At 32.7% G+C, this 12250-nt stretch overlaps 3 protein-coding genes across 3 annotated transcripts; 1 reads left to right on the plus strand and 2 right to left on the minus strand.

The window, feature by feature from the left end:
* Positions 1–297: 297 nt before the first annotated feature.
* LOTGIDRAFT_155267 (hypothetical protein) lies at positions 298–869 on the minus strand (the record flags this gene model as incomplete). Its single annotated transcript, XM_009066840.1, has 2 exons — positions 298–452; positions 707–869. 2 exons carry the CDS (start codon positions 867–869, stop codon positions 298–300), a joined length of 318 nt encoding a protein of 105 aa, XP_009065088.1.
* A 741-nt stretch (positions 870–1610) lies between these two features.
* On the plus strand, positions 1611–5676 carry LOTGIDRAFT_108171 (hypothetical protein; the record flags this gene model as incomplete). The annotated part of the gene is made up of 5 exons (XM_009066841.1): positions 1611–1681; positions 2222–2376; positions 3340–3419; positions 4276–4401; positions 5524–5676. The coding sequence occupies 5 exons, from the start codon at positions 1611–1613 to the stop codon at positions 5674–5676; spliced, it is 585 nt and encodes a 194-aa protein (XP_009065089.1).
* A 3331-nt stretch (positions 5677–9007) lies between these two features.
* Positions 9008–9783, minus strand: LOTGIDRAFT_229526 (hypothetical protein). Its single transcript, XM_009066842.1, has 3 exons — positions 9640–9783; positions 9225–9403; positions 9008–9074 (listed from the first exon to the last, which is right to left on the minus strand). Exons 1-3 carry the CDS (start codon positions 9764–9766, stop codon positions 9051–9053), a joined length of 330 nt encoding a protein of 109 aa, XP_009065090.1. The 5' UTR covers positions 9767–9783; the 3' UTR covers positions 9008–9050.
* Positions 9784–12250: the final 2467 nt, after the last annotated feature.

Below are 12250 nucleotides of genomic sequence, written 5' to 3' on the forward strand. Positions count from 1 at the left end.
GTTATTTTATTATTTTAGGTATTTTAATTGTTTGACGTCATAATTATAACGTTTTACTCTCAAATTCGTTACCATTTGAATTTCGTTTTAAAGACTGCTTTAGTTGCATTAGATAGGGGAAGCTCATTATGTGTTGTCATACAACTAAATTTAACAGGTCACCACGGGATAATATCCAATAGACCTGATCATCCCCGTGTCAGCTCTAGCTCCCAACTTGCCGTCTCAAGCACCCTATAGGTGATGAACAACTCTCTGAAATCCTACATACAAGATTTGAAGATAGCAAAAAAAACCTTAAGCAGTTCCTGCAACGTACACCGCATCGGACACCGTTCCTCGTTTATTATAATAGGCTTTTTTATTGTCTTCAATAATAAAACTTGTTTGTAAATTGAACATCGATTTATGATGCATCAAATACGATGATCTGTCTGTTCTAACACTGATTCCTGCAAAAGAAAAAGTGGTTGGGAGAGAATTAATTTAGCTTATCCCAGAATATGGTTTCAATTAAGGTTTCCATTTTTGGGGGGTCGTTTGAATTGCTAGCGCAACCTCCGGATTTCAGTTAACTCGTCTTCAGACTTTTATGATAGAGTCCCCAATTGACAATTCTGTGACCCCTCCTCCTAAATGATCATTAGGCAAGCGCGCCACTGTACCAGAGTCTGCCCTGCCCAATCCACCCCTCCCCTTTACCCACCTTCTTGCCTCAGCCTCCAGATCTGGGCTCCCGAAGAGTCAATTTGTTCATCGTCGGTCATCACTCTAACAATTACCCCTCTCTTGTGTTTCATGATCAAAATGTCGGCCAAGTCTATACACGTCAAACAGAAAACACTAGCATCAATAGTTTCTTTAGCCATATTCAGATATTTATACAGTTCACTAAGTGAGGTATTGTTGTGGGAAAATCGGCAGTTTTCATTGAAGCATCCACGGTCGCTGAGAAAATTATTTTTACATGCGACAACTTTGTCAGGAAAAAATAACACTTCTGTTATCATGCCTTGTTCTTCATGTTTTAACTTCCTTTGCTTTCTTTTCCTTCTTTGTAGAATGTAACTTTGATATAAAAGCTCCGTGGTTACACCAACAAGCACTGCACCAAACAAAATATCCAGATATTTCCCCATATAAGCGATAAAGTTGAATTGGAATAATTTGGAATTTTACATGTAATCAGTAAAAATGAAAGTAGGAATTGGGACGATTCGAAATGACCGGAAGTAACATTCTCTTTCACTTTGCATCATATTATTCTTCTGCCAAAACTATCACGTTACAATTGTGGTCAATATTGAATATCGTTATATACCTAGACTCTCTGATACTTAAAATACTGAATTCGATAGCAATCATATTACAGAATTAGTACGAATCATCTTTAGTCGAAAGGTCTCTGCATGTTGACGTCATCAAATCTAAATAAAGAAGGGAAATCCACTTCCGTTGACGTTTCCATCTTCCAACATGGCAGATTCTAGTTCGGTAAATATTTTTCTTTTTCTGAACAATTCTAGTCTATTTCACCAATTAAATTTGATGTTTAACATGTAGAACTTCCGTTTTTCTTATTTTAGAATCTGTTGTCCCTTTTTTAGATTATGCAGGAATCTGACGACGTGGCATTAAATTTCGGAGAGGAAGATGAAATTGACAGACGAAAAAAATTAAAGTGAGTTTTCCACCTTCATCGACATAGAAATTTGATAACTGTTTTTTTTTTTAAAGTGAATACGAATATCACAACTGTCAAAACGGTAATGGTAGTCATAGAATGACTTTGCACTGATAATGATATGTTATTATTAAAGGCCATGGTTCACTATTTTCAGGCGTCAGTCGTACCATGTTGGTTTAAGAATGGTAAAGCTAAGTCGCTAAGAATAATCAGTTTAGTATTCACAGCTTACAGTTGAATTTTAGCTTATTTAGCCATGTGTATCTAAGCGTATAACGGTTAAGCATTGGACAATAAAAAATTATTTGTAACCTTACAGTCTTGTAACCTTACAGTCACTGTAGCTTGATATTTAAATCTTAGTTATGGTCTGAAAAAAATCATTTCTTCGCAGCATCGCAGGATAGGAATTGGTTGTAGATACTTATGTCATAATATCCCCATTCCAATTCCATTCATATGGAACCAATATCATAAATTAATTATTATGCAATTTTTAAACCAACTGATTTCAAATTTTGCTCCTTATTTCAGACATCCGATTGCAGTGTTGTTTCATCTTTGTTTCCGTACTGCAGCGTTATTAACCTATTTATTGTGTGGTTGGTTCAGTACTAGTGAAATTACTATATTTGTTGTGATAATAGTGTTGTTGTCAATGGACTTTTGGACAGTTAAAAATATAACAGGTAAACTTAAATAGAATTAGATATTAGTAATTTATTATATTATGCTTTAGTATTGCACACGGAAGACATTTAAATATGCTAACATTTTACATTGAAGTGTTCACTGTGGAGAATTCAATCAATACAACTGCAAGCAGCTGTTACCTTGTTTAGGTATTTCCCAAATTACCAGATAATCTTCTAGTTTTAAACTAAGAACAGCTGTTTTTACATAGTGTTTGAAGTTAAATGTCTCTTCAAATTTCACAAAGAGTATAGAAAATTCTTTTGAAATATTAAGCTAGAATTTAAAAATATCTTGAATGTTCTATGATTTAAATTATTTAAAGGGCAAAAATAGACTTTTTCAGTTTTATTCACTTATGATCTTTGGTTTTAGAAGTTGCTGTCTTCTTCATTTGCCTTTTGCAAATTTTAAAAATATTTTACTCCTTTATAATGAAATTCATCTTACACCTTGACTGCCATAGCCACCTTTCTAGTGTTATAGAAGTTTGTAAATGCAGCGATTTGATTGGATTGTTAGTGCATACAGTGCCCTCAACAGAAAGTCTGTAATCACTAAGCCTTAATGGTGATATACTTTATCTCCAGGGCTCTGATGGACTGTATTCACTAGCATACAATCCAGTAAAATTGCTGCATTCAGTGATACAAAGATAGCTAGGTGAAAGGTGGCTTTTGCAGTTAGGGTATAAGATGATGTTCGTTACAGCTTGACATTGTGAAGATGCATTACATTTTTTGGAAAGAATTCAAAGAATAAGAATGACCTCCAGTTATCCATCTTGATTCTCAGATCTATCATTATCAGATTATTATTACCTATTTCATCTTGGTCAATTGCTAAAATAATGCAAAATGGTAATTTACTGCTTTTCGGCACGAAACAGCATTTCTTGATGGAAACAAACAAATAATGTGTTAAGATTCTTAAGTCTTTCTAATCTATTATTTTTCTAGGTAGATTATTAGTAGGTTTAAGATGGTGGAATTATGTTGATGATGAAGGACATAGTAAATGGGTATTTGAGTCAAGAAAGGTATGTTCAGGCTTATTGTGAATCTATCATCACTGAAACATAGCCATTACCTTGGCCTTTTTGAGTTTACCATAGTACAACCTACTCGTTTTAACATCAAAAGCTTGGATCTGAAAGGGCATTATGTAAAATTTTACCTGAAAATATTTGTAAAATCGATATTTTCATCTATGTATCTACTTGCTCAAATTTAATTTTTTTTATAATGGAGTGTATTAATTGTAGATTAAGCAGCTTAAACTAGTTTTGGTGTTGGGCCTCAACACTTCTATAAACATAAAAAGCGTATGTTTTGCTTTAATCTGCTTAAGAGTACTTTTGTAACAACTTACACAGAACAATCTTGATAAGTTTACACAAACCTTTTATATAGTTTTGGCTTTGAAAAAATAACCTGTGGGAATTTCTTAGTTAAAACTTTTACATATGGAACAGAATGCCCCTTTAATGTTGATGGTGTATTATGATTTTTATACGCCCACATCTCTCTATGTGGATGTATATTGTCGGCACCCCCGTCCGTCCGTCAACATTTGCTTGTAAACGCTCTAAAAACTAGATTTTTTGATGGAATCAAATGAAATTCGGTATGTGTAAGCTTATACATATTCATCAAACGAAGATCAAATTCGAATTTTGAGCTATTTTCGACTGTTAGAAGCAGAGTTGTTGCCCTTGCCCCAAAATCTTGAATATGCTATTACTCTCTTAGTTTTCAAACAATATATGATGAAACTTAGAATGGATGTTTCGTTTTTACCATCCACATGCTGTGGGTCCACTATCTTTCATATAATAGTTGCTGTAGAAAACCTCTGGCCTTCGATAATTGCTGACTTTTTTAATCTCTTTTCAGGGAAAAAATCAGCATAAAACATCATCTGTAGAATCTAGAATCTTCTGGTTAGGATTAATTGTTCCAGAAATCATTTGGATTGTGTTTTTCTTTGTTACTATTTTTACTTTAAAAATTGTGTGGTGTGTAAGTATATATCTACATTTTTCAAATTTAAAGTATATGGCATTCGTAACATAATATATCCAATTCATTTAAAACTTTTGCTCTGTTTTGCAATTTGGCTTGTTACTACTTATTGTTATTAGTTCTAGCATATATCATAGATACTTTTAAATGCCAAAATCAAGTACACTGTCATGAGTTTTCATGAAAACAAGTGTGATATTTAAGGTCAGAAAGGACTATTGTTAAAGGGAGACTCATAGCATCAATTTGCACCTTTCTAATTTTCCATCAGACGTCCTTCCAGATTAGTGACGTGGGTGGAATTGTGATAATGCTTGAACCACGTACGTTGATTGAAAATTGAAATGGTACAAATTAATGCTATCATCATGCTATAGATTGAATAGTAATCTACACTATGCAAGCCAGTTTTTTTTTATAGAGTTCTTAACACTAACTACTCTTATATAATAATATGGACTGCTCATGATAATGGTTTCAATTGTATTAGATGTGCACGAATAACTTTGCTCAAATGTATAGTGGAGCTAAAATCTTCGGGGTCGCATTCAAAACAAAACCATGAGCAGTTTCCTTTATAAGACTAGCCTGTAAGAATTAGTTTTTATAACTATTAATACGGTACTACAGTTCTTAAGAGTTATCATATTTAAACAAGCAAATCGATTGGGATCAGTTTGTTTCAATATGTTTATGAGTAAGATATGTGGTATATATGACTTGTAATATAAATATAATGATTGACAGTTCACGGTTTTATCCAATAAAATAGAAGCTTGTGCAAGTCATGAGTTTTGTTTAAAAAAGGGGTGGAGCTTCAGCCATGCAATAACATCAAAATGAACTGGTTGTAGCATACCTAAGCTCCACCTATTTTCCTGTAAGATTCTATTTGGCTTTCATGTTGAATTATTCAAGTATGGTACAACAACAAATTAATGATAATAGACCTTGGTTTTCCTAGAATACACATTTTAAGCAAATTATTTCGTAAAAAATGTTAACTTGTTTATGGTATAAATTTAACCTGTATGTACATAAAAATCTTACCTTGATTAAAGTATGAAGTGTGTTGCTTTGTTTGAATTTTTCATGTAAAAGAATCATTTATTATTGTAGATGATAGTGATTGTTGGTATTTTAATGAATGGTGCTAATGTATTTGGTTATGTTAGATGTAAATACGGTTCTCGACAAAGCATTACTTCTTTAGCATCTGGGTTTTTCACTTCCCAGTTCTTAAAATCAGTAAGTAGCAACTTCTCTAAATAGCACATTGATCTTGGTTGGGAAGTATGCTTTCAATCATCAAGCTTATAGACCTGTTTCTTTTACACCAGGCTTATGTTGTCAGTTTGTCAACCATCGCTCCAAAACACTCTCGAACACAGTTCCTGATTCATCATGACACCTATAAAAACCTTATTCACGTTGTTCGGAACCACAATCCCAAATAGCAGAATTTGTGCTCTATTATCAAGTCAAGCAAATATTTAAATTAATACATGCCTTTTAAATATGATATGGAATACATTTGGGAGTGACAATTTAAAATCAAGAGAATCGCCTCATCCCTGTATACATAGAAAAATGAAAAAATTTGTTCAGTGTTTAACCTAAAGCAAATTTTTAGATAATTAATAATCAAATTTAAATTTCTTATTTTTTTACAGATGGTTTCTTCATCAACAACAGATGCATCTAAAAGTCAGGCACCTAGTGGAGTATCATGATGAGTTTGCTAATGACTCTCAATGTGATCTAAGAAACATTCCGACCTGTGGTGCCCTGTAAATATTGTGATAAAGTGAGGGATTTTTTGGTTGTCATCTCAACAGTATTCATTCAAATTATTAATGGTGGTCAAACAATTAGTGTGAACAAAAAAATACACATTGGGTTGCAGATCATACCCTAAACTTAATTATGACAAGTAAATTGATAATGCTAGACTGTTACAACTCATCTCAATGGACAAAAACTTGTTCACTCATTTCTAGGTTTTGATCAAATACAGGTCTGTTTTCAAAATTTACTTTTTTACATTTATCAGAATATTTTGTAAGTGTCAGTCACTGAAGAGTTAGGAAATTCTTGACATTTCTCTTGATATTTCACTTGACATTTCACTTGATATTTCACTTGACATTTCACTTGACATTTCACTTGACATTTCACTTGATATTTCACTTGACATTTCACTTGATATTTCACTTGATATTTCACTTGACATTTCACTTGACATTTCACTTGATATTTCACTTGACATTTCACTTGCTATTCCATGGGATCGGAGACATCCATGTGTAATCCATACTAATTACTAGTAATCTAGTTCCTTGACTCTTAGATGACTAGAAATAGAATTGGACAACAAATTTTCAAATATAAGCCAATTTTATTTCTGTATTGTTTTGATAAAGTTGATTTGATAAGTTTATTCTTGATTTATCTATAAAAAAAAGTTCTTCTAGAAATTCCAAACAAATTGATGCAAAGTTTCTTTTGATAGCTTTGGTAAAGTAGTAAACAGAAAAGGCAAAATAGTCTCAAATTTGTTATGTTTGTGCAATTCCCTTTGATCTAAGAAAATTAATTTTGTTAGAACCATTAGATGGTTTATTGTATGTAACTTACGGAACACGTGAATATTACAAATAAATAACAATCTGACATTATTTACCAGTCAACTTTACAAAATTGATACATTTTTGCATTAGGAAAGGAGTTGCTTTGTGTTTCTGGTGAGAGTTGACTGTGATTATTCTCAGAAGCAATAATATTTAAAAAGTGTTATGAGAAGTGTTAGATCATCAATCTGATCAAAATGTGTTTTTTTTTTTTTTTTCATTTTTTGATTTAGAATTTCTAGACTCACCATCCATAATCTGACACAATACTAACTTGTGATCAGTCTATGTTTGACTCAATGCAGCTTCTACTGCTTTCAAAAATCTATCTTTACCCAACAAAGATATAGTTAGCCATCCTGACAATTTTAAACAATAAATATCCAAGAAGCCAGGTATATTATTATTATTTTTTTTATCATAGAACATAATTGGTGGAGTATTTAAATAGCTAAGAACATGAGTTACATAACAATTTATTTTGATCATGGTTGGAAAGTGGAGTCTCACATAGAAACCTTTTTATTCTTAATTTAAATTCTAATGTTTTTTCTAATTATATTGTATTCTCATTGTTATTATTTTGTTTGTTGTGTAAATAAATGGTTATTTATATTGATTACTCGACTAGTTTTTATACGTCCACATCTCTCTATGTGGACGTATATTGTCGGCACCCCTGTCCATCCGTCGGTCCGTCAACATTTGCTTGTAAACGCTCTAAAAACTAGATTTTTGATGGAATGAAATTCGGTATGTGTATACATATTCATAAAACGAAGATCAAGTTCGAATTTGAGCTATTTTCGATTGTTAGAAGCAGAGTTATTGCCCTTGCCCTAAAATCTTGAATATTTACCATCCGCATGCCGTGGTATGGCTGTGGTCCACTATCTTTAATTATGTAATGTTGATAAAGTATAAAGGAGCTATATGCAAATTCTAAATACAATGAGCAGAAGCTTTCCAAGTGCTCACCTTGTTATCGAAAAGCCATGAGAACAGGGTTTGGCCTTAAAAGCAGTGGGTAGTATTTTTGGAGATGTTTGAAGTTTGGTGTCAATGTGGGTATTTTCCTGTTAATACTCTCGATCCTGGGTTTTGTACTATTTGTAGTTGCTGAATTTGGTTATCTGGAATAATGTAGAGGGCATTCTGGTAATCTAATTTATTGGTGATGAAGGAATGAATCAGAAGTTCCAGTGTTTCGGTGTTCAGATATTTTTTGATGAGGCTTAGACTGTGTAGCTGGAAGAATGATGACGAACATATGAACTTGAAGTTTCGGCTAGATGTCATATTTGAATCTAAGATGGCTCCAATGTTCCTGGTGGCTACTGGTGTTTCCATAGGATTTAAAGACAGATGTGGAAATTTAGAGAGTTGCCGACTAGTGCCGATAACTAGGAATTCTGTTGTTCAGGATTCAACTCTAAAAAGTGTGTCTGTCATCCAATTAGTAATCTCTTTAGACCATGGTACGTCCAAATTGCAACTTCACATCTCAGATAATTTTCGAATGGCAGCTTATCAAATTCTTGGTCTTAACCCCAACGAATGCAGCTATAGACTGAACAAGGTTGATTCAGACCTACTCGATTAAAGATTAAAACAGGCAAAACTTGGCTAATTTTGATCTGATCCAAGAGGGATAATTTTTGTATCAGATGAAATTCGATTTTGAACATCTAATTTCTTAACAACATGTTTAAACTGTTCAAGAACGGGGTACGGTGTTTGACTGGATGTGCAAGCGGTATCATAGATACAGAAGAAAATATAAGTCACGAATGCGATACACTATAGTTCCTAATTATTGTTTATCATTTCTCCTTTATCTACTGTATCGATAATCCGCCACATCAAACTTCAAAGGACACCATACTTATCTATTGGCAACTTGAGAGGTCACTATAATTTAACCCCTTCATGTAGGTTTACTGTTGTGACTCAAATAAAATAACACAAGATCTATATTACTATACTAATATTTTATTATCAGTGGGTCATCAAAGTTTAGCCCGAGCCTCTTTGAGAACTCTGAAATAAAATAAAATATTAATGTTACAAAGCAAATGGTACATAGATTATCTTTATATTTTCTTCATCATAACATTGCCTGTTTTCATTCGCCTTATCAAGATCAGAAAGTAAGTAAAACATCATTCAAGAAAGAAATTTCTATCTTACCCCTCCAGTATTGTTTCCTGTAGCTATACACTCGTAGCTCAACTTCCATTTCCCATAGTGACATTCTGTCGTAACTTGAAGATAGTGACTGTCGTCACACCTGAATGGTCTATTATACTTGTCACAGTCTTCAGTAATAACCCAATAGGCGTGATCAGGAAGATGATAATCATCACAGACTAAAATAGAAGATTAGTCAATAGCTTGGTAGATCTAAAAGACAAGAAAATCTTAGAAACAGGTTAAAGGCCCATAATCAATTTAGATTAGTTTAGCAAATTAGATCTAGACACTCTTGGTTCGTAAGCCAGATCGAAAAAAGCAAATCAATGAACCACCATTGATGTTAAGTTTAACAATGGTCCATTAAGTGACATTACTGACAATATTAGAGTGATAAAAAAGACATACTTACTCCTGTCATGATATTTAAAGGGGAAACGTCTACGGTCAGGACGTCTCGGACCATTGGGAGAAGAGTCAACAACTTGTAATAAAACCAGGAGAGCAGCGACAACGACGAGTAATCGAAGTGACAACATGATTAGTATAATTGTATTATCTAATCTGCTATGAAATTATGATCAATATTGCTGGTATTTATACTAATTTAACCGAATTTCTTAATAAAAAATATTAAAACAAGAACATGAATATTTTCAACATCTGTGTATCATGAACATCATTAAGGCATATTTTGCACACGAAACCTTCTAACTTACATGTACAACTCCCGGCCTGGAATAATTTTTTGTGTAATTTACGAGTGTATGACGTCAGGGGTATATTGAAGTTTGATATTTATCATTTCGTTTAGATCAGACCTCTTTATTAGATACTACGTTAAATTGATCCAGAACTTTGCGATTTTGTAATTTACAACATCGAATATTTAAAGGAGGCTGTGTGGAGTTATAGAGCATCATGAAACACACCCAAAGACAAGTTTGACAATAACTGCAAGAAATGTGTATCTCACTGTGCAAAATAGTTTTTAAAAAGTAAGAATTGGATAATGAAGACTATTTGCAATAAGAAACTTTCTATATATTTTTTTGATATTTTCTCTGGTTGCTTTTTCTAGCCGAATAAAAGATATTTCCAAAGTTGACACTAAAAAGATTTCTATCGTTGTTATGTGGAATTTTGGACATGAACTTCACTTTCATGATAATATTCTCACTTATCATCATATACTTAAAGTAATTATTGTCATAAAGAAACACAAATAACAAACAATAAATTATTGTCATATTATGTCACGTGACACGAATCAGTGATACACGTAATTCAATTCCTACAGTTAGTGACAAAAGATGGATATTTAGTTAATTTTGGTACCGTTGATGATTCAAAGAGTGAATGAGAGAATTAATTAAAGTTGTAAAATGTTCTACTGCCCTGGTTCCTAACCTGGGTTGTTTTCACCTCCTGGGGGTGCGGGACTGGGTTGTCAGGGGTTCAAATGATTACTCCAGGAGTGCGAAGGCTGAAAAAGGTTGGGAACGACTGTTCTTGTCTCTAGAAACTAAGACCAGCACCAGATAACGTCTTTTACAATCATACACCACAATATTATTATTTATAAAAGAGGTAATGTACATGACGACCAGGAACAAACTAGCCTATTATAAAATTGAAGAAGAATTAAGGAAATGATTAAAGTGTCTATAATTCAGTCTACTGTTACGTTGGTGATTCTGCCTTCATCCTGAGTTAATCGGAAATCAGAGATATCTGAGGTTGCCCGAATTTCTAACTTAGTTATGAGAGTGATTATAATGTGATTATAATGATCTATTTTCCAAAGGAAGTATGCTAGATAATTCGTGTGTTGTTAGTTGAAACCTTATTAAACTGTTTTTATTGGTGGAATAAGAGTTTAGAACTTTTTTTTACACAAAAAAACAATGTGATTATTAAATGATATATTTTCAAAGGGAAGTAAGCCAAGGAATTTGTTAACTTGTTAGGTGAAACCTTACTGAACTATCTTAATTTAAGACAATTCGGACACAGATTTCATTTTTTTTAACAAATATTGTATGTCATACAATATTTAATAAAAAAAATTGAAATCTGTGCCCGAATTGCCTTTTTTTTGGTTGTGTAAAAGAAAGTTCTAAACTCTACTTTCGGGCTGCGATTTCAATTTTTGAAATATGTAAAATATAATCATACGAATGACATTCGGGCAGTATTTCTTTCCTGAAATAATATGAATTATGATATATCATTATACGAGAATACAATCGGGCTATCAATTTAAAAAGATACAGTTATAGTATAGGATATTCGGGCAAAGATATGATTTCATTTTTAAATTCCAAAAAAAAAAAAATATATAATCGGGCCGTTCAAAAATTTTTTTTTTAATGCCTTGCCCGAAAAACTAGCCTTCGGGGCTGCGAGGGGGGTGCGGGTGTTTTGCTCTGTTCAGGATTTTGTACTGGTACCAGGACTTGTCTTATTAAGAGACTTTTTACAATTGTTTATTTATGTGTTCATTTATTGTAAACCTATAGTAAATCAGATATTAAAATTTTGCCAACGTAGTGCCCCGGTGAAAGTAAGTTTTTTTTTTATTTTTCACAACAACACTTGGAGTCTGAAATATGTCGAAACGCACGGAATGGACGCGTGAAGAGATTGAGCGCCTCATCACAGAATATGAAACTCGTCCTGTGCTTTGATATGTAAACTTTGTAGTAAGTCTTTTGATTGATTTATACATTATTTTGACAGCCATATTTATATTGTATATTTAAGTTAATCGCTCTACGCTCTACTTCTACAGTTATCAGATGTATAATAATTCAACTTTTCATTCATCTTATGTTTTATGCTTTTAATTATATAAACATTTAAAAAACCAGATTCTTGTTCAACTATATCCATAGCGCATTATCGTACCACTCCTCCTGACCCGCTGGCAGCCACAATATTCTATTAACGTATTAGACATTTTATAGTATGAAGTATTTCACTAACATATCGAAACCTTTTATGTGGATAAAGACATATAT

This window comes from Lottia gigantea (assembly GCF_000327385.1).
Source record: "Lottia gigantea unplaced genomic scaffold LOTGIsca_8, whole genome shotgun sequence".
NCBI classification, from domain to species: Eukaryota; Metazoa; Mollusca; class Gastropoda; family Lottiidae; genus Lottia; species Lottia gigantea.